Source organism: Adiantum capillus-veneris, chromosome 18 (genome assembly GCF_014529385.1).
Source record: "Adiantum capillus-veneris isolate H3 chromosome 18, ASM1452938v2, whole genome shotgun sequence".
Taxonomy (NCBI): domain Eukaryota; kingdom Viridiplantae; phylum Streptophyta; class Polypodiopsida; order Polypodiales; family Pteridaceae; genus Adiantum; species Adiantum capillus-veneris.
Genome location: NC_140948.1, coordinates 140,572,354 through 140,595,058, shown reverse-complemented (window position 1 = coordinate 140,595,058; position 22,705 = coordinate 140,572,354). Strand labels below are relative to the sequence as shown.

Below are 22,705 nucleotides of genomic sequence, written 5' to 3'. Positions count from 1 at the left end.
TTCAGCCATTTCTCTCCATTTTTGAGCTTCCCATGACTTTACCTAGGACCAAGGAGCTCATTTTCAGCATTGGAAGGCATCCGATGCGTGTTTACACGGCTGTTTTGCTGCGTTTTCAGCGATACGCAGATTGGCAGCCGTGGAAATCTTCTCCTTTTTGCATCTATTTGTTCACAGATGCATTACAGGTCAAGGCAACAGAGGGGGCGCTCGATTTATGTTGGGGGGATGCTTCATTGAGAACCTGTCCTCACAGGTTAAGAGCTATGGAGTGCTTCCTTTCCCTCTTATGTACAGTGCGGTGCTAGGAGTGATGCCCTGCACGCTACGCACTGCTCTCTCTCTCCCCTACGAGCAATACGTTGTGCCCCACTAGTGGGCTTTTCATTTGACCAATGTATAGTTATGTGGGTTCATGCGCGATTGCCGAGGCAAGAGCCTCTTGCACAGGTGCTGGGTTAGCTAGCAGCTAATCCCCCGCAGGTACAGGGGAATTCGGAGAGGTTTCACGTCAGAAATCTCAACCAATTCAAAGGGCAAGTAGCCCTACAGGTGCGGGAGCTCGAGGTCTTGCTACAGATGCGACCGGCACGCGAAATGGAGCCCAAAACAGGGAATTACAGCCTGCTGTGTATTTTTGCAGGTTTAGGGTTTCGGCCCTAAACGGACCCTAATACCCCCAGGAGGTTCGGGGACGCGAAGGGACCGCTGTACGGGTGAACTGGCGCATTTTCGGGGCAGAAAACAGAGAATTCAGCATGCTGCCGATTCTTGCCAGGTTTTGCAAAGTGTCCGTATGCGTCGGGAAAGTCACTCATTGCGTGGGGATACTGACTGTGAAGCGTCCTAATACAGTTATGTTGCCGAAATCGGGCCAGAACAGGTGTTTCTTAGCCTAGATTGTGCGGGGCAGCTTGTAGGAGATTACAGGTTTTATTCCCACTGTTAAAGAATATAGAAATACCGAAAGGGGCGCCAATTTTGGGGCCTACAGGTTGTTAGCGTCTGCTCGGGGCATTCTAGCTTCCGAGCCGTGTGTGTATTCAAGTGTTAATCCCCGTTGCAGGTTACCTTTGCAAAGTGCTGTGTGTGTGCGTCTACAGTAAAGAATTTCGGGTGAAAGCCAACGCCTACCGCCCCACCACGGGCCGGTTTCAACAACCACTAACCTTAAGTTGGTTTCTGATATTTGGGACCTTGTTTTTGAAGTCACAAATGGTCGGACATTGTATGGCCAGTGTGAAACGGGTGACGGCCGAGAGTTTCACCCGCAACAATGAAGGCCAGGTCGCCACGAGTTGGTTGGGCCAATCAACACTGAAATACGAGTAATAAAAGGTTGGTTCGGTTTGGTTCAGTTCAAAGTCAATTAGGCCCCACTCAACGCTTTATAAGTTGGTGGGTATTAGCAAAGTTAAGTCAAAAGCCTCAAACTAGACACTTGGCAACTTTAGAGCCCATCTGCAAGACACCTCATTTGGAGGCGCCCAATTTTGAGAGGGGGCTGATTTTGGCTGCCTTCTTCATTGTTGTGAAGCCTACAGTGTATGTGAGTTTATAGCTTTAATCATTCTCTTCTGTTTTATGTAGCACGATGATTCCGCTCTTTTGCATCTTCACTTTTGAATACAGAAATGTGATGCCCAACTCAAGGTCTACTCATCTGTATGTACAATTGTGTGGGTTTATGCGTGATCGCCAAGGCAAGAGCCTCTTGCACATGTACTATATTAGCTAATTGCTAATCCCTCGCAGGTACAGGTTGATTTGGAGAGATTTCACGCAAGAATCTCGTCCAAATCAAAGGGCAAGTAGCCCTACAAGTGCTGGAACTCAAGGACTTGCTACGGATGTGATTGGCACATGAAACGGAGCCCTAAACAGGGAATTACAGCCTTCTGTGTTCCTCTGCAGGTTTAGGGTTTTAATCTTTTTTTGATCACTAATAGTCCTAAGAGATTCGGGGAAGCTAGGGAACTGCGAAACAGGTGATCCGGTGCATTTTAGAGGCGAAAAACAGAGATTTCAGCATGCTGTACTTTCTCGCCAGGTTTGTCAAAGTGCTCTAATGCGCGCGGGAAGTCGCCCAGGGTATGGTGATTTTGTCTATGAAGCCTCTTACAGTTATGCTGCCGAAAGTGGGCTAGAGTAGGTATTTTTCAGCCCAATAAAAGTGAGACAGCTCATAGGAATTTACAGGTTTTCTCCAAAATTTAATTGTATAAAGAAATACGAAAAGGAGCACCAACCTTTGGGGCCAACGTGGTGTTAGGAGCACTCTAGCTGCCAAGCCATGGTTTGTTTGAAGTGTTGAATTCCAGTCTCAAGTTTATTCGTGAAGTTCCTTCGTGTCGTAAAGCTCAAGTAAACTTAAACAATGTAAAGATTGGGTAAAAGCTAAAGTCTACCGCTCTTTAGTGAGTTTGCGGCCGGTTTCATGGTGTTGTCGGGACAGAATCACTTTTCCTCAAGCGGTGAGCCTTGGTTGATTTTCGACGAAGACACAAGCACAAGAACTTGGAATTACACTATGGCTGACAAGACTGACACCAAGGAAGAGGGTTTCTTCTTCACAGGACAGACATGCTGTTCCTCTAGTGTCTGAGGTTGGCGAGGGTTCACGGCCATCATTGTCTATACCTCTTGTTGATGCGAATTCTTCCACAAGCGGGTTCATGATTGGGCAACTAGATGAGGATGCATTCAGGACAATTGGTTGGTGCTGCGAATGTGTTTTCTCGGTTGATGTAGAATCCCAGGTTAATGGAATTTCCGCAAGCTTCACCAGTGTAGACAAGTCAATTTTCTCGTGCAGTAGAGCTCGTGGGTATTGTTATCAAATGAATTTGACTACATGAGAAAGTTGACTACATTGGCTGCAAATTCATTTGATAGCTATGCCGATGTTATGACAGATTGGCGCCAACTCAATGCGGCTTCTTGCAAAAGCCTAGAGGAGTACAGTCGGAAGTTTTGTAAAGTGTTGCTTTCAGTAACTTCCTACAGGTTTGTGTCAGTGACGGAGCAGATTGAGAAGTATTGTTGTGGGCTGCATGAAGGGCTTAGAAACTATTGTACAAAGAATAGAGTGGCCACCCTTACTCAGCTTATTGAAGTTTCCAACGCTGGTCATGCCTTGTTGTTGAAGGGAGAGGACAGTGGATTTCAAGGCAACGTAAAAGGGGGCCAACCAAAGAAAAACTCAGCAAAGAAGCCCTTTGTGAAAGCGACTCCTGAAGCGTCCCAGGTGTCAGAAAAGGTCTAGAAAGCTAAGGACTTAGCCGAGACGTCTGGAGGATAGGCAAAGAAACAGAAGAGCAAGCCTGTTGTGCGAATGTCTTTCGTGGAGAAGAAGGCTTCAATGGCCGAGTATAAATGCTTTATTGTGAGTAGCCTCGTTATTTTGTTGTAGATTGTCCACAGAGAAAGAGGCCAACTGACTCAAAGGACAAGAAAGGGAAGAAGCCCAAACTCACGGCAAGTGCAGTGCTAGATATGGTGGGTGATAGAGCGAACTTGTATGCTAGTGAGTTACGCAAAGTGTGGGGTAAAGTTAATGATCAGACAACACTTATTTTCTTTGATCCAGGCAAGCTTTATTTCACTTGAGTTGTCTATCAAATTGCGCATTAAAGTTGAAGAGATGGGGTACATATTAGAGGAAGGTTTGGCATGTCCTAACCACTTAGTGTGTTACTCCCATCATTGGAAAGCTGCGTTTGCATATTCAGTCCTATGTGGACACATAGGAATTATATATCATGCTACTGGAAGGGTATGATGTGTTGTTGGGGATCCCATGGATGTTTTGTGTACATGGAGTGGTGGATGTCTTCAACAAAAAGGTCTCTAGGTTACTCCCATCATTGGAAAGCTGCGTTTGCATATTCAGTCGTATGTGGACACATAGGAATTATATATCATGCCACTGGAATGATGCCTTGTCGGGAATCCCATGGATGTTTTGTGTACATGGAGTGGTGGATGTCTTCAACAAAAAGGTCACCCTGGAGCATAGGGGCAAAACTCGCATCCTGGATGTAAAGGGAGTCTGTCCCTATTGTACCAGCTTCAGCTATCACTAAGAGTCATCTTTCTGCGTACTTGATTTTTGTACATGATGTTTCAGATAATTGTTAGTCAAATTTCTCCGTGTTAGATAAAGAAAGGTCGGCATTTTTGCGAGAGTTTAGTGACTGTTTTCTAACTCATTATGTAAGGTGCAACGGAAGTGAATGTTGAACTTTGCTCAAGGTTCCTTCACTTACGGAAGGGAGAGCCTTCCGTTCCTTTAGTGCGAGAGTGCAATGGACACAAACAAAGTGGTGAACGCTGTGAATGAAGGTGCATGAGATTGAGAGATAGAGAGAGAAGAAATATGACACCAGAATGTTGTCAAACCCTAATCCGAAGGCCCCACTCTCTATGGCGAGAGCGGTCTACTATTGATTGCACAAATCTCTACAATGCTTGGACTTGCCGACGATGTCGACGACGATGAGGATGACGACGAGACGGATGAAATCTAAAACGCTAAGGGCTTAAATCTGCAAATCTTTATCTGCTGAATTTTGACTCTTATGTCGGTGATGATGTCAACGACGACGCGCTGAAAACGCAGATGCTGAAATCTGCGTTTTCCGGGCTGAATCTGCAAACTACATGGGATCTGACTGTGCGGCGAGGATCTACTGCGGGAAGGTGAGATCTGCGAGGTTCGGGGGTCCTACTCCGATGTCTCACTGTTGAAAAGTGAAAACATTGGTGCTACTGGGATCTTGTCACAATGGAACTGCAAAACTCTAGGGGCTGATTTGCAATTCAAAAACGCTGGTTGAAATCTGTGTCCTCCTGTGGAGAACTGCTAACGCTAGGGCTGATCTACTGTCTTTCTGTTGCTGGGGCTGATCTGCAATGCAAACGTCAGGGGTGGTCCTTAATGCAAAAACGCTAGGTCTGTTGATTGGGGGGGGGTCCTTCTGAGAAGGTGCCTGTTGAACCGGAGTTCCTGCTGCCTCTTCTGCTAGAAAGTGCTAGCGCTAAGTTTACTTATATACTTCACTTGCTAGTTTGCCCTACCTAGTTTCCAACAAAAGTCACTTAAAAATAATAAGTGAAAGTTGGCTAAAATAGGGAAAATAGGTGTCACGTGACTGATCCCAACCCGATGTGTCCGTGGACAAGCTACACCACAGCAGGGTTCGGTCAGTTCAATCAAGTCTGGATAAGCAGTGATCTGGCACTTTTGTGAGTCTATTCGTAGACCGTGCATGCCCAATCACTTAGCATAGATGCATATCCTCCGGTTGCAACAGCATGATCATCGGAATTCCCATCAGAATCCATTAGCATCAGTTAGGGGAATTTTCCAGTGCATTTAGCCTAATTTCCTATTTATTGGGATTTTCACTTATTATTTTTAAGTGACTTTCCTACAAAAGTAGGTAGGGCAATTTTGCTAAGTTAATATATAAGCAAACCAAAGTTCACACTTTCTGGCAGAAGAGGCAGCAGGAGCTTCCCGCTCAACAGGCAACTTCTCAGCAGTACCCCCCCTCAGCATCAGATCCATCGCCATTATCACCCCATCCTTGACGTTTTTCCTAGATCCAGCATCGCCATCGGGTCTCACCCCCTGGCGTTTCATCCTCCTGCAGACATCGCCATCATCCCCTTCATGCTGGCGTTTTTGTCCCTTAAGTGTTTTTTTGTCGGCAACCACTAACGCTAGGCTGCTGCCCTTGCAGCGTTTTTCAGCCTTGGACAGGCCTGCTGTTGCAGCGTTTCCAGCAGGTACAACAGCCCCTAAAAACGCGGCCTACTAGGTCCAAGTCTTCAACGTTTTTACCATCAGCAAGACCCCCCCAACAACTTGATCATTTTCAACCATAACCACAGCAAGAAAACAGTCATTTTCAGCCTCGAAACAGCCACCGAATTCAGCCCATATAAGATCTCAGATTTCAGCCATCAAGTCATCGTCGTCATCGTCATCAGCATAGTCCCATTGCATCTGTCCATTGCCTTCGCATTGTACACCTTTGTGCAATCAAAGTAGACCACTCTCGCCAACGAGAGTGGGGCCTTCGGAGGAGGGTTTTACAACCTCTCGGGTGTCGTATCTCTTCTCTCTCATTCTCTCAGTCTCATTCACTTGCACGCACAATATCCACTCACTTTGTTCGTGACCACAGTACTCTACAAGACGGAAAGCTCTCTCTTTCTTTAAAGAACTAAAAGGAACCTTGAGCAATAAAGATCACTAATCTTGAGAAAATACAACATTCATTCCGCTGCACCTAACAGAAGCAGAAGCACAAGAAGCCAAGGACCGTGAGCGCGATGAAAATCTCTTCTCTCTCCTTCTCTCAGTCTCATTCACTTGCATGCACAATATCCACTCACTTTGTTCGTGACCACAGTACTCTACAAGACGGAAAGCTCTCTCTTTCCCTAAAGAACTAAAAGGAACCTTGAGCAATAAAGATCACTAATCTTGAGAAAATACAACATTCATTCCGCTGCACCTAACAGAAGCAGAAGCACAAGAAGCCAAGGACCGCGAGCGCAATGAAAATCGCCTTGCTCAAGAACGTGAGCGCATTGCTCTTGCTGCAAAACAAGAAGAAAATCGATTTGCTTTCAAATGCGAGCGCGATGAACGAGAGGCTAAAAGAGAGATTCGTCATCAAGAATTTATTTCCCACATTCTAGCCTCGAAGACCGAACCACCCAAAGATCGTGAAAGTTCGTAAGTGGCGCAAGCCACGACGCGGATTCCAACCATCCAGTCACAGAAAAGTTGACTTTCAGTAAGTATGATGGTAAGATGAATGCTACAGTGATTCATTCTTGGTTGCATCAATTTAATGCTTATTTTGCGAAAACTAAGAAAACAGGAAATAGCAAAATTTTTACGGCAGCTATGTACCTTGCCGGTGATGCCATTAATTGGTACCACGCATGGCAAGAGGCACAGCTAGCCGCGCACCTAGAGGCAGCCGACGATTTCACGTCCCTCTCTTTTAGTTGGGCTGATTTCCAAGATGAGCTCAAGGCGCGGTTTATGTCACCTCAGTACCTTGCACGATTGAAGGACGGTTGGTGAGCTCTCAAGCAAAATGGTATGTTGGTCATGTCTTTTTCTAATCGTGTTTTGCAGCTAGGTACCCAATTACGCATGTCGGATGATGAGCGCAAAGAGGCTTTTCTCTCTGGATTGGACGAGTATATCAAGTACGATGTGGAGGTATTCGATCCAATCGATCTCAACAAGGCGGTAGCGATTGCTCTCGCGCAGGAGATGAAGCACAACAAGGGAAAGCCTAAGGAGAACAAGACTTTCACAAGTACCTCGCAGACTCCTGAGAACGGTAAGAATGGTAAGAATGATAACTCTTCTAACCAATCTACCAACAGTATCTCATCAAAGAATTCTTCCAATGAATCTAAGGGTAAGGCTAACACAACTGCTAAACCTAAGCTTACTCCATATGAAAAAGTAGCGCAAGGAATTGTAGGATGTTACATCACTTCGGAAGAACAAAGCACTTATTCTAAAGAAGGTCGTTGTTTTCATTGTCACATTAAGGGTCACATAAAAAGAACATGTCCTAAGCTTGAATCGAATGAATCTAAAGAACCCACAGCACCCACTACATCTGTCAATGCAATGAATGATAACACGATTGTGCCCAAAGTTTCTCAGGACCCTTCCATTGATGATTCTCTCATTAAATGTTATGGTCGTACGTCGGGGCACCGTTTTGTCATATTGTTTGACCTAGGTGGTATGCATGATGTGACCAGCCCCTCTCTTGTTGAGAGAGCCCGCCTCGAAGTTAGTCCGAGATCTCCTATTGAGGTCTTTGGCTTTCGTCTTGGTATGGACGCTCTCATCACGAAGGAGTGCCTTGATGTGTTGTTTGCAATTCAATAGACTGCCTTCACTAGAAGATTTGTTGTTTCTCCTCTCTCAGGATGTGATATGATTTTAGGCATGAAATGGTTTCGTGATAAACCCTCTCGTTGATTGGGAGGCTAGCACTTCAACTCTCAATGCCAAAAGTGATTCTCCTACTGTCTTTCATGGAGTGGACATTGTTCCTTCTCCATCTCTCATTGCTAATATGCAAGACAAGGTTGAAAGGATTCGAGATAAGGAGACTCTCTCAGTCTCTTTTTCTCCACAGTATGATACACAAGATTTGCATGATTGTGTGTTGCATGATGATTTGGATGACAATGACAAGCATGATGATTTGCATGTTGATGATGTGATTGTTCACAAGGATGATGTGTTAGTGGATGCTTTTACTAGTGAAGCTAATCTCGTTGTAGATTCGAGCAGTCACGAAGATCTGATCTTGGCTTTCGAGTCGAGGTCCAAAGAACCCCCACAAGACGATTCGATCATTCAGGATGAACCGATCTTTTCTCTCGAGCCTTGGTCCAAAGAACCATCATAGGTGTTCGCATGATTGATACATACGCATTGTTCGAGTGTTTTATTCGTGAAGGTTTCCTGTATTTTAGTCAACATCGTTATGTGATCCTTTTTCCTAGGCATGACATATTGCATGTTGAGCACGTTTCTCTCATGGATGAGCACGAATGTATGCGGATTGTTCATGAAAAGTTGAAAAGTTTATATGTCAGGAAGTCACATTCCGTGTCTCTTTCGTGGCATGACACAGTTTCCGAAAGAGCACATGATTGTATGAGCACCAAGCATGGACATTTCCATTGTGATTTGCCACAGTTGATTGATTTCGATCAAACAGAAAAGATTCGATCGCATTGTTTACATGTGTTTGATGAACGGGTTGCCACTCCGTCTCTATGTTCATCGACATGGCATACACAGTTTTTGAAGAAGATAAGATTTTTTTCCTTCACTTTACATGGAATGGGTATGTTTATGGTTTTGTGTTGGAGATTGTTTGAGGAATTTTCAGCCATGGAGATTCTTGAAGATGGAAGAAGCACGACTCTAGACGAAGTTGAAGCATCGAAGGAGCCACAGAAGACTTTGAGTCGTTTTCGGCGCGGCCCAAAGAAGCAAGCGTTGCAGACATTTATGAAGTTCAAGTACCGCACAACCCACACATCAAAGTCGGCCGACGAAGAGTCCCTTCCAGGATTCCGGATGCTGTTGGCGATCTCCCTCGACGCCATACAGTTCGGTACCAGTACCTCACTTTGAAAAGGAGGGGATGTCACGTGATTGATCCCAACCCTATGTGTCCGTGGACAAGCTACACCACAGCAGGGTTCGGTCAGTTCAGTCAAGTCTGGATAAGCAGTGATCTGGCACTTTTGTGAGTCTATTCGTAGACCGTGCATGCCCAATCACTTAGCATAGATGCATATCCTCCGGTTGCACACAACATGATCATCGGAATTCCCATCAGAATCCATTAGCATCAGTTAGGGGAATTTTCCAGTGCATTTAGCCTAATTTCCTATTTATTGGGATTTTCACTTATTATTTTTAAGTGACTTTCCTACAAAAGTAGGTAGGGCAATTTTGCTAAGTTAATATATAAGCAAACCAAAGTTCACACTTTCTGGCAGAAGAGGCAGCAGGAGCTTCCCGCTCAACAGGCAACTTCTCAGCAGTACCCCCCCTCAGCATTAGATCCATCGCCATTATCACCCCATCCTTGACGTTTTTCCTAGATCCAGCATCGCCATCGGGTCTCACCCCCTGGCGTTTCATCCTCCTGCAGACATCGCCATCATCCCCTTCATGCTGGCGTTTTTGCCCCTTCAGTGTTTTTTTGTCAGCAACCACTAACGCTAGGCTGCTGCCCTTGCAGCGTTTTCAGCAGGTACAACAGCCCCTAAAAATTTGGCCTACTAGGTCCAAGTCTTCAACGTTTTTACCATCAGCAAGACCCCCGACAACTTGATCATTTTCAGCCATAACCACAGCAAGAAAACAGTCATTTTCAGCCTCGAAACAGCCACCGAATTCAGCCCATAGAAGATCTCAGATTTCAGCCATCAAGTCGTCGTCGTCATCGCCGTCATCGTCATAGGCATAGTCCCATTGCATCTGTCCATTGCCTTCGCATTGTACACCTTTGTGCAATCAAAGTAGACCACTCTCGCCGACGAGATTGGGGCCTTCGGAGGAGGGTTTTACAACCTCTCGGGTGTCGTATCTCTTCGCTCTCCTTCTCTCAGTCTCATTCACTTGAACGCACAATATCCACTCACTTTGTTCGTGACCACAATACTCTACAAGACGGAAAGCTCTCTCTTTCCCTAAAGAACTAAAAGGAACCTTGAGCAATAAAGATCACTAATCTTGAGAAAATACAACATTCATTCCGCTGCACCTAACAACAGGTCTATGCACTGTAAAAATGCTCCTGATGGGTTCTGATTGTAATCTGATGGTCATGCTATGTGCAACCAGAGGGTATGCATCTACTTTAAGTGTTTGGACATGCACGGTCTGTGAATAGACTCACAAAAGTGTCAGAACACTTCCTAAGCTAGGCTGACTGAACTGAACTGAACCGAACCGAACCGAACCCATGTCATGAAGTAGCTTGTCCATGTATACATTGGGTTAGATGTGCACGTGACACATTACTGTCTCCGTTGTCGCCGGAGAGGCATGAGAATCATGCGATAGATTTGGTGCCAGGTTGTAGCCCATGAAATGGACCTCCCTAGAAGGTTAGTGCGGCCCAACAGAAAGAGATTATGAGCCAAGTAGAGGAGCTGTTATAGAAATGGTTGATTCAACCTAGTTCTTTACCCTTTTGCTCCCCTGTGCTCCTAGTGTAGAAGAAGGATGGCTCATGGCGCATGTGTATTGATCATCGTGCGTTAAATAAGAATACCATCAAGAACAGGTTTCCTATTCCAAGGTTTAATGATATACTTGACCGTTTACAAGGTGCTACAATTTTCAACAGGATAGACCTTTAGAGTGGATACATCATATTCGTATCAGGCCAGAGGATGTGCACAAGATTGCTTTTAGGACGACATTTGGTCTTCATCAGTTCTTACCAATGCCTTTTGGTCTTACAAATGCTCCTCCTACGTTCAATATGATGATGGATCGGATTTTTCGCACATTCTTTGATGGCATGATAGCCTTTTTCAAAGAATGAAGAGGAGCTTTGGTGTCACTTGACTATTGTGTTCGAAGAGCTACACAGTCACATGTTGCTCATCAACCCCACGAAAAGTGGGAAGAGATTCACTCTCTAGGCCATATAGTGTCACAAATTGATGACGTGGACGACTGTACGGAGGCTCGGCAAACACGCTGACATGCTGACGTGGTAGCAAGATTTCCGCGTTTCATGCTGGCAGCTTTTGGGCCAAGAAGCTTTCGAGTTTGAAGCTTTTCATGTACTGCTTTTGTGAGTGGCCATGGGCCTTTAAATATGTATTGATATTGAGAGGGCCTCTTGAACTCAGTTTTGCTGATGAGCAGCTAAGCAGAGAGGACCCTCGGACTCTATAACTTTGCTCAAGTATTAATATAAAAATAAATACCGAAAGGGGCGCTAGACTTTGGGGCCAATACCTCTGGTACAGAACTACTCCGGGCCGTGTCGATTCTATTTAGCTGTGATAAAGTTTGCCAAGTGTTTCTACTAGAGCACTTTGTCAAACCTGGCGAGAAAATACAGTTCGTTGAAATCTCTGTTTTTCGCCTCTTAAATGCACCGAATCACCCGTTTTGCAGCTCCCTAGCTTCCCTGAAACTCTTGGGACTATTAGGGATAAAAAAGGGTCAAAACCCTAAACCTATAGAAAAACACAGCAAGTTGTAATTCCCTGTTTTAGGCTCTGTTTCGCATGCCGGTCAAAAGGCATTAGGCCAACGAAGTAAATACCGCCGGGGGAGCCTAGGTTAGGGGCTTGCATCTTTTTGAGAGTGGAACTCCCGCCATTGTGTGTGCATTGACTAAAGAGTTATTTTTCAGTTCAGCTTGCTATTTTCTGTTACTAGTTACTATAATAAAGAAATATCTCCAGGGGCGCCTAGTTGAGGGGCTAGCATCTTTAAGACTGGAACTCCGCCATTGTGTGTACCTTGACAATGTCAAGTGTTATTTTTCAGTTGAGCTTGCTGTTTTCCATTCAGTTGTCATCTTGTTGCATTTTTTTACCACCTTTCGGGGGACTTGCCAGTTTCGGATTGAATTGTACCTTGTACCTTGTTCTATAGATTACGACTCACCATTTGTAGACTTTACTCCGCGGCAAGATCCATTGGATGACTTTTATCAGATGAGAGGCTACTCTCGGGCATGTTACCTAATACAAGTTTCTACCTGGAGCGCCGTAGGAGAGTGGTTTCGTTTGCATTGAACAACACTCGGCCTCAGTTGATACAGCATGCATGGTGCAGATATTTTAGTGGTAATGGGTTATTCTTAAACAAAGTCGTGTTTGGATTGATTCTCAGCCCTGTACTGGATCTGAGATATCCTGTCTCTCTCGAGGCTTGGGACTGGATTTGTATATGTGGGTTTTTGTATTGGCTTCGCATTGCAGGGGAGAGGCATACAGCCATGTAGGTGCACCTGTTCTGCTGTTTGCAGTCATTTCCATGCATTTTCTGCTGTCACCTCTCATAGTTTCCTCCCCACCGTTCCTTTTCCTTCTCTCCCTGGTTTCGTATCCTTCCAGTAAACAGCTGCCACATTGTTATGTGCGGCAGAAGTGATTTAAGCTTAGGATGAGTGGTCCGTGCGTAATCAATTTTCCTTTTATTTCATGAGAGAGAGATGCAAAGACTAAGAGAGATACTGTGAGTGAAGGTTCCTCCAAGGCCCCCTTCTCTATTGCTAGAGAGGTATTTGCTTCTGATTGCACAAATGCTGATACAATGGTCCTAGATGCTGAGATGCTAATGGGATGTGGTGATAGATGCTTGGATCTGTGAGGCTAAGGGCTGAATCCTGAAAACGCTAGGCTGATTCTACTGCTGAAGCTGGTGATGGGCTGATTGCTGAAAAGCGCTAGTGCTTCTGTGTACTTGTATTGCAGGTTCTGGACTTGGTTAGAGAGGTAACCCAGAGGGGCACCTGTAGGTAAAGGAGGCTGGGTCGAGTTGTGTGTGCAAGAGCCCCCTTAATAATGCTGGCTGAAAATGTCACTTCATAACAAGTTAGTAACTTGTTATAAGAGGTGCTTCACATGCAGTTAAATACCTAGGCTGGTACTAATAGTAGAATGTGGGAACACTCCCTAGTGTACACCTTGCAGACACTGGTGGTGCTCATGTGCAATCGGAGGGTATGGACCTACTCTAAAGTGCCCGGACATGCACGTCCTGCGTATAGGCACTCAAGGGTGCCAAAACGCTTCCTAGGCTGTCCTAAACCCTAGAAGTAGGAGTTAGCTTGTCCACATGCACATAGGTTGGGTGTGCTCGTGACACACATCTTGACATCCAGATTGGATGTCAAGATTGGATCCTCAGTTCCCATTATTCAGATTGTTGTCTCTCCTACAGTTGAGTTTGGAGGGGGCAACAGGAGGCTGAACTGGCTCGGATGCTGCTGCTTTAAAGGAACAGTAGTATTGCAGGCCGCAGGTCATCTATATAATGTTCAAGAGTGCACAATTTAATTTTCAGTCCAATCTTGTTGAGATGGTAAAAAGGCCACCTTTTAGTGACTCTATACTGTAGTCTCAGCGCCGCTTGACCTTTCTGCCAGGTTCTCTTGGTTGAATTGAACACCGATGCTGTGTATCAGGGAACGTTTGTATGGTATTAGGTGAAGCCAAATTAGGTTTCTGCAACCCTTGTTTGCCTTTGAAATAAGTCAGGCATATACTCATAGAGTAAGAGCTGTCACTTGAAGAGGTGGTCCATGTAAGAGCTGTTTTTAAGGTTTTTTGCGAGCTGTTGAACTCCTCTTTTTAGGTTTATTTCTACTGAGCAGACAGTAGATGACTGGGCTGGATTATTTTCATTTCCTTTGAAGAGAAGTTCCAGCCAACAAGTTACTCTTGGCTTAGTTTTGGAAATATAGCTTTAAATATGCTGTGTGAAGTGTCTCGCAAGCTTGCCAAGTTGTCAAACTTAATTTTCTGTGCTTTTTTATAAACCAGGAGCAAGGCCAAACTCTTGCAAATCGGCCGCAATTGCGTAGAGTTCTCAACAACGCCAGGAGTGCATTGGATGAGAACAGTGTTACTGAGAATGTGGCCCCAGTGCTGCAAGAATCGCATGAAACTCAACTATCAATAGGAAGGAGCTCTGTAACAAGTGGTCTAGCAGGGGCAATAGCAGCACTTGCAGAGAGACAAGCTACTAGCAGTGAGAGTATTCCCACAGGTGAGCAAGATCGTGTCAATGATTCGCGGATGTTGGAAAATGAACCTCATTTATTGCAGTCAAACAATGAAGGCTCCAACGAACCATCAAACGTGAATGCTCCTCAGAGACGAGTGCCACTCAGTGCGACAGGCATTAACGGAGGAGAGCAGAGACAAACTGAGGAGAAACACCAGACAGGGGAAGTGACATCTCTAAATAACTGGATCGAGGTTTCCGTAGAAAGTGGGAGAACATTTTCTTCACTTGGAGGGGAGGAGAGCAGGACTTCTTTGTCTGACTGGCTTCAAGATCATAGCTCGGAAGCTGTGGAAGTTGGCACCAGCGTTTCCAGCAGTGTACCCTCTGCTTCAGACCTTCCCTGGGACGGTCCTGATTTTCTGCCACCACATAGCATTGAAAACATTGATCGACCGCCTGGGTTGACTCAGCCAACTGTGATGCTTCCAGATAGCTTCGAGGAGCAGATGATGCTGGCCATGGCTTTATCTTTGGCGGAAGCTCAAGCACAAGCACTGCGAGAGTAATTTTCACGCCTAGAATACAATTCGTTTGGATTAGATGAGATCCAGCAAGCAGCTTGAGGTGCATGTTTGGAATGTGACTGACCGTGTGCATGACGGCCTGATGTGAAGCATGCCAAGTCCCAAGCAGACATTATAATAGAAATACAAGTTAGAACCTTTTGATGCAACTCATCATTGTTAGGGGTGGGCCCTTATAGTGGACACCAGTTTGTGCAATACATCAAGGCCCATGCAAGCATTGTCACTAAGATTGGCAATGGTGCATTGCCGCTATGGTTATCTATTCCAGTGGCAAGTATGCCCTGTATTGAAACACCGGGGGTTATGTCAAAACGCTTTGTTACTGTAAATTTATACGAATACATATCTTCTTGTTACCCAGTAGTCAAACCTTTACGTTTGACAGTTGCAGTAGAATCAATTTTTTAATTTGCGGAAATGGCCTCTTGTTTCCACTGCTTATTGTGTATGGAACATACTTGTGATTTGGCAGTACCATCTTTGACAAAAAGTGAGCCATTCTATGAGTTGAGAAATATTATAGGTTTTTCGGTCTTTCAATGTACTTGGAATGTGTTAATTGTAAGAAGTTGTACATGTTTTTCTGTATATTGCTCTTAAATTGTATGAGAGTGGAGGGGGAAGGTGTTCAAGAATATGGTACTTGCATGCACCTTTGTTTTGAATCGGGACTCCTGCACAGGCAGACACACACACACACACACACACACAGAGTTGCCACATTGAAGAGATCTTTGTAAACCGTTAAACAAGATTATTATTATTAATATTATCATTTTTTTAAGAAGATTATTATTTTTAAGAGGAGATTTATGTGAACCTTTATTACTGTTTTTTATTATACTTTTCTATCGAGTGATTTTTCACCAAGTCGATCTGTCCGATGGTGATCATACATTCAATCTATTGACGAGAAGCCTTGATTATATTAAAATTTTTACAAACAATGATGGAACAATCGCCTGACTTTACATCACTTTTACAAGATACAAGATGCTTTGATCTTTGCATTAACTCACGATTCATGTTGTGTATTAGCACCATGATCAATGAAATTTTGATACATAATATCATCAATATTAACAGTTTGATTGTGTTGAGTATTAATGTTGTTATCAATATAGTCAACCACATGGTGCTGAGAAGCTTCAAAATCCTGATTTTCATCATGAAGGCTGTTAGCCAAACAAGCTATAAAGTCATCACAAGTCTTTTTTCCACAGCAGCATGGTGTATAAATTGGTAAGCCATAGTCACTGCCCATGGGGTCCTCGTCATCCTTTGGGAATTCAATGATTGGTAAAGCCATTATTGCATGTGCACCATCATTTTCCTCTTCTGTTGATCACAAGCAAATGCAATTAGGACAAGTCCCCAATTGTTATTGTTGTGCATAGGTTCATGAATGCTAATTTCCCATTGCCAGTGCTTTCAAGTTTCGCTTCTACAACGTCTCCTAGACAACCTCATGTAATCATTGACTAACATTTTGAAGAGAGATTTATCATTGAATGGCCTTAATTGCTCACAACACTCAAAAGTACGAGCGGGGACTATAATTAAGTGGTGTTGGCTGGTCAAGCGTGAACCCTAGTATTTATACGCTAGAACCATACAACCCTTATATATAGACCATACTTGTATATGCAAGAGTAGCAAACTAAAGAAGAAGAATTTACCTTGTGTCCTCGCTGGCATTTGTCTACTATCATCATCATGGGCATCGAATGTGCATCCTTGCAACATGAGTTCATCATCTCTAGGTTCTGTAAGTGAGAAATCACACACAAATTCTTTAGTATCGTGATCTCGGGCTCTTAAACAGATGAGGTGTGTCATACTTAGTACACAGTGTAACCCCTACCTGAACAAGTCGAAGACTTAAGTGGGCATTCTACGCAAGCGACTCACAAGGCCCACCCTTTGCAAGCTAAAATTACACACAAACAAGCAGAAAATTCCACCTTGTTCCCCCTAACAGAAGGCATGTTGTTAGCATGCCAAAAAAAAGTAAGAACCCTTGGGTTGAGAAAGAGGGAGAAGTTAAATACCTTGGCTTATAAAATTGGCCACACTTGCCATCATATCGATATCCTCATGTGCCTCCAAAGGCCCACAAAGGATGATGCCACTGTCATGAAGTGATTGCAGGGAGGCTTGAAAGTAAATGTTGCCCATGAAGGGAGCTTTTTGGAAGAATGGGCGGTCGTCACCGTGCAAGGGAGGGAGAGAGTGGTTGATGGTGATGGTTTCAAAGAAGCGAGCGCTGAAGCCCTTATTGCAATCAAAGCAATTGCATGAGTCTTGTGGGCTAACCAGGTGTTGTCGAAGCTGGCGGCTCACTGGCACGCCCGTATCGACCATGGTTCGGCCGCCATTGTAGAACATGAGGCGATTCGGGGGTCGAGCGGAGGCGCGCGAATTAGGAAGCAGCTCATGTGGTGGCAACATAATTGCTTGTGGCATCATCATATGATTATTATTCGTGTTGCGCATACTCAATTCTTGCATATTATCACCGTACTCATCGATATTAGCCATGGTGATCCCTTGAAGAATATTGCAACCTCCATTGCTCAATGGGGTGTAGTTATTGTATTGATCTTTGCCCCTGGCGCCATTATTATTGTGATAGTTGAAAGAGGCACTAGCTGAATTTATAGCAGGCTCATCGATGTTTCCATAGCTTGGATTGGCTCCATAGCTGCTGCTTGCATGGGTAGTATGCCCATTGGAGTAAATTGGGGTCGGACCGGGGATAAAGTGATTGTTAACAGGGATGATGTCCTTGTAGGAAGTATGATCTGGAGGTGGCGCAGCCATGGGGAAGGAGTCACTCGTGAAGTTGTTGTAGGCAAGCGTGGAGTGCGTTGGTGGAATTACATGAGGAGGTGGAGATGGAGAGATATCGTTTTCATTGAGATCGTTGGCAATGGCAGTGGGAACCAGGGCTTGGCTCATGCGGCGATGGAAGTGGTAGATGTTGCCGTCCTCGCCCTCAACGGTGAGGCGCACGCTGGCGCCGCAGATGTGCGCAAGCTCGTACACTTTCTTGAACACGCCCCTGCACCGCTTGTTGAAGCACTCCTTGCGGCTGCTTTTTGACCCCAGCATCACATTCTCTAGCTTGGCTCTCCCCATATTGTTTCTGATACTTTCACTCAACTTCTTGCTATATGATTTCTGCTGATTGTTATGAGTACATGGAGTCGATGCTGCTGCCTCCGCCGCCGCAAGGATTTGAAGTCCAGTTTCTCTTTATGCTCAGGTACCGCCTTCCAGAATCATCGTGACAGCACAAGTTCAATATAATATAATACCACCAATGTCATAAGCTCAATATATCAACCTTCATGAAAGCAGAAAAAACTCAGGCGAAAAAAAACAAACAAATCTAGCTCTTTGCAGCTCGTTGCTCATCGTACCAACATTAATTAGTAAGAAAAGCTTCAAACAACAGCTATGGAGATAGAGGAGGACTAGACTGTTTGCTCCGAAGAGGACGACGAATTTAGTGGACAAGGAGCACTTCTCTCTCTCTCTCTCTCACACACACACACACACACACAGAGAGAGAGAGAGAGAGAGAGAGAGAGAGAGAGAGAGAGAGAGAGAGAGACCTTATGCCCAAGTCGCTGACGTATCCCGCTCGCCCTGTTTTTATTTGTCTCGTTTACATAGTCAATAAATAAACTATTTATTTCGCGGTGCTTTTTATTTGTCTAGGATTCTTGAGCCGAGAACTTAGGCTATGGTCACGCGAGGCTTAGTTTCCACAGACAGCAGCCGACCAAGCCTGACAGCATGCAGCTTTCCACTGGCATAGTGTTGTGAGAACTTATGACTGTGCCTTTTTTGGTGTAGTTTGCGTGCCGGTGAGTTCTCCTTTTCTCTATCTTGTCTGCTCCTCACACTCCCTCTCACTACAAGCGGCTCCCCGTCACCCTCTGAATGGCCTTACCTACTGTGGTTAGAATTTGTCGCGAATTACTAAAAACTAAGCCTCGCGTGACCATGCCTTAGAAGAGGCCACTTGGCATGATCTAAGCCAGTGGCTTTTACTCGAATCGCATGGCAAGCACGTCGACGCTTAAAGGCCTATCGCACGATTGCCCTTCTTCATCTGATTGCGCACATTATCCTACTTTTTTTGGCCATGAAAAGCAACGCTCTAAACAGCTATAAAACACAAGTTGCAACAATATTCCTGGTTGGACTTGCATCGTCCATGTCTCCTCCGACTCCGGCTAGGCCCCAAGCTTACCCTATACATTTTCTTCACATGCATGCTCGCGGGTAGTGGTGGCCTCATGTACGGCTACGATCTGGTGGTGGCAAGCGGAGTGTAAGTCATGGACGACTTTCTTCACAGCTCTATCCCAGCGCCTACACTAGCGAGAAAGATGTGAAGCAAGACAACTGCTGCAAATACAACAACCAAGCGTTCCATCTCTACACCTCGTCTCTACATGGCAGCTCTACTGGCCACATTCGTGGCTGGCTTGCTCACACGCAAGCGCGGCCACCGAAGCACCATGCTCTAGGCGGGCATTCTCTTCAGTGTGGGGACCATCCTTTGAGTTGCTGCCTAGAATGTGGGCATGCTGCTCCTTGGGCATGTGCTTCTGGGATACATTTGGGCTTTGCAAACCAAGCCATTCCTCTCTATCTCTGCGAGATTGCACCACCAAGCTACAGGGTAGCTTCAACATGCTCTTTTCCATCAACATCACCCTCGGCATCTTCGACGGAAATGTGGTTAGTTACTTGACATCGCACTTCCATCCATGGGGTGGGCGACTGTCGCTCGTAGTGGCAAAGTGTCGGCCATCACCACATCAACCTGACAGGCCTCATCCTCATGGACACTCCCAGCTTTCTCATCCGCCAAAACCAGCACAAGCAAGCCTAGAGAGTGCTACAAAAGCTGAGGGGCCACCCTTAATATATTGCACACACAAGCCCATCAGCATCAAAGTACGCTTTGACCCGAATCGCACGACAAGCACGTCGACGTTTAGAGCTTCTCCCTCCCCACTTTCTACTTCCGTTGTCCAAACGTTCCTAAGAGTCTTCTTAAGCTCATGGTACTTCTTCTTTCTCTCCACCTTGGTCCATTTAGTTTCTCCAAACTTGTTTAATGCTGGTTATTTTGTTTGTTTGGGTTTCGTTTCAGATTTCGACTTTTTGGTTTGCTTTCACAGGTCCTTTATTCTCTCTGTCATTTTGGGATCGTGAGCTTTAGAGAACCTTCCACACATCTTGTCCTTAACACAATCTTTTGCTTTTACAAGCATAAAAAATTGTGCTTTGCCCCTTAGTCTAGGCATAGGATTCTCTCTTGGTTTGTTTTCAGCTCTCTTTTCTTGTAGCGTTCTTGACGTCTAGGTTTTTTATTTGGAAAATTATAAAACCTGACATCTGTTATCGTTTCTTCCTGCTCACTTGGGTTGTCGAAGCATTCGTTATCCGCATCCTCTCGTTCAAAATGTTATGGGGAGTCATAAAACTCTTCTCCCTCTCTTTTGGCACTTGCCAATAGATCATCTTCGGGTCCCTCTAGGGCTATCGTCTCATCACTCACAGTTACTATACTGACCATATAGTATGGAACCACATCGTAACCGTCTTTGTCACAAAATTTTGTTGTGGGACCATCTGAAATAGCACACACATTTAGGGTTGCTAGGATATGAGTCCATTCTAATGGCTCAAGAGCTTCTTCAGAAAAAGGTTCAGGAACATATTCCTTATCTTCAAGTGTCCTTTCCAGGATACAGTCTTCTCATTTCAGATTCCCACATTGTGATGCACTGCACATTCATAGCTCTTTGGGTTTGCCTAATGAAGCTAGAAGCTCCGATCCTGCTATCGTAGCTGAATCAAATTCCTCCGTTGGGGTTCGATTCACGTCTTTGTAGCTATGGTCTTTAAGATTTATGCGCGTCGTGGTTTCCATGTGTCTGAGGTATATATGATTATATCCCCAATCTTGAACCATCTTAAGTTGTCTGATGTCGTAATTGTTCTTCTTGTCAAAGTCAATTATGGCAAAGGTGTGCTCATACTCAATGCCGCAAGAAGTAACAATCATTTTCTCTAGAAGTTCCAAGGGTTTTTCCATATACCCATCTGCTAGTTGCAATCTCATTCTAGTAGCTCTCAAGGCAGGTTTTTTCCAGTTTTTCCAAATTTCCTTGGTGGCGATAGCAACACCAGCTCCACTATCGAGAATTGCCAGGGTTGTTACACCTTGGAATTCTACTGGAAGCGTAGTATTCCCATCTTCACCCTCGTAATATTCACCAACCTTGTTCAATGGTACAAGTCTTGTGTTCGATTCAGGTTCTTCCAGTTCTCGGATCCCTTCTTGAATCTGTGATGTTGGATCTTTTACTGCAAATTTCTCCAAGAATTTTCCAACAGTCGCCCACATGTTTGGTCTTATCCGGAGGAGCTCTGCTAGCATAATAGTACAAGTCACAGGCGTAGACAATACGTCTATCAACCTCTTAGAGTCCATAGTCTTTTTTGACGAGAGCATTTGTGATGGCACTGCCTTCACATCTGATTGGTTGCATGCTCTCCCATGTATGAGAGAAAGGTTTTCAAAGATTGAGGTTGACTCTCTAAAGAGTTTATTGACCCCTTATCTCCCCAGTATGAGCGAAGGTCTAGATTAGGTTGAGATCTTGCTTTGAACTCTTCAATAGGTAGAAGAAAAACATCCCTCCCCTTACTAGTTTGGTTGACTCTTTGACTCAACTTTTTCGCATCGTTTGCTTCTCGTATGTGTCTCCAAAGCTCGTCTAGGCTATCATCCTCTCTGTAAGCTTCTCGCATCATAGGATAGAGATCCTCAGTTTCTTGATCTGTGGTATTCATCACTACTCTGGGCTTTTCTATTTCAGTTGTCACTACATTAAACATACAGGTCGTCACAAGAGCACAAGCTCACTATGACGAGATCGCCCCCACTATGTTTAATGTAGTTTTTACTATTTTATTTGGGTTTTTCGAACAGTCACCGCCCCCACTATGTGTAATGTAGTTTTCACTGTTTTATTTGGGTTTTCGGACATTCACTGACCAAATGAGTATTGCCACAATTTGGACAATTCATGATCTCTATGTGAAGACAATCTTTCATAGGGTGGTCACCACCACACTTTTAGTACGGTCTGTAACATTTAATGGCCTAATAACTTATGTGTAGCGAAAATTAGCATGAACATAGTGGACATTTCATTAGAATAGATTCCTAATGAGAATTACAAGAGTGCTTGGGTGAAGAGAGCAACAAAAAGCATAACACCTAGTTAGATAGCATCAACAATACTTTCAAAAGAGAGAGAAATTAAGCTATTGACAACAGTTGAGGACCGGATTTGCATGGAGCCGGTCCCCCCTCCAAAAGGCTTTGTATTATGGTTTCTCCCATCAAGAGAGACATTGTACAATACAATTCTTTGTGTTCCTTCAAGACTAGCTAGTGCAATGAAGATGGAAGCTTCATGCACTAAGCAAAACATTTAATCAAACACAACTTGAATTATCCCCGTTCTCAGACCCAAGACCTCACACACCTTCGAAGATGGTGAGAGCTAGCAGGGTATGAGAGTAGATTGAGAGGAAGAAGGAGTATCTTACAAGAAAGATGTACATCTCCTCACATAATCACTCATATTAGCATAGCTTAGCTTAGTAATTAGCTTGGTAGAGAAGATGAGCATGCATTGAAGCTTGGCTCTTGGTTGGATTTGCATCCACATGCCAAGAGAGTGTTGATGTAGGCTTCTATCTCACAAGCTTGGAGTAGGTGATGAGCTCT

The 22,705-nt window shown here is 44.6% G+C and overlaps 2 protein-coding genes across 2 annotated transcripts in view; one reads left to right on the top strand and one right to left on the bottom strand.

Moving 5' to 3' along the window:
• Positions 1-15,292, top strand: part of LOC147436527 (E3 ubiquitin-protein ligase DA2L-like) — a 34,543-nt gene extending 19,251 nt beyond the window's left edge. Inside the window, exon 7 of the mRNA XM_086489400.1 lies at positions 14,101-15,292. Coding sequence (XP_086345526.1) covers positions 14,101-14,853 — 753 coding nt within the window. The 3' untranslated portion in view covers positions 14,854-15,292. The remainder of the gene's footprint in view (positions 1-14,100) is intronic.
• Positions 15,293-15,815: 523 nt separating this feature from the next.
• Positions 15,816-18,227, bottom strand: LOC147436526 (uncharacterized). Its single transcript, XM_086488177.1, has 4 exons — positions 16,926-18,227; positions 16,739-16,768; positions 16,554-16,640; positions 15,816-16,212 (listed from the first exon to the last, which is right to left on the bottom strand). The coding sequence occupies exons 1-4, from the start codon at positions 18,013-18,015 to the stop codon at positions 15,890-15,892; spliced, it is 1,530 nt and encodes a 509-aa protein (XP_086344303.1). The 5' UTR covers positions 18,016-18,227; the 3' UTR covers positions 15,816-15,889.
• Between the last annotated feature and the right edge of the window lie 4,478 nt (positions 18,228-22,705).

Coding starts and splice junctions, on each gene's coding strand:
- LOC147436526 (XM_086488177.1), bottom strand. CDS start 18,015: ATGGGGAGAGCCAAGCTAGAGAATGTGATGCTGGGGTCAAAAAGCAGC. Junction 16,641..16,738: donor TAAGTCTTCGACTTGTTCAG/GTAGGGGTTACA, acceptor TCTCACTTACAG/AACCTAGAGATGATGAACTC. Junction 16,213..16,553: donor AATGCCAGCGAGGACACAAG/GTAAATTCTTCT, acceptor TGTGATCAACAG/AAGAGGAAAATGATGGTGCA.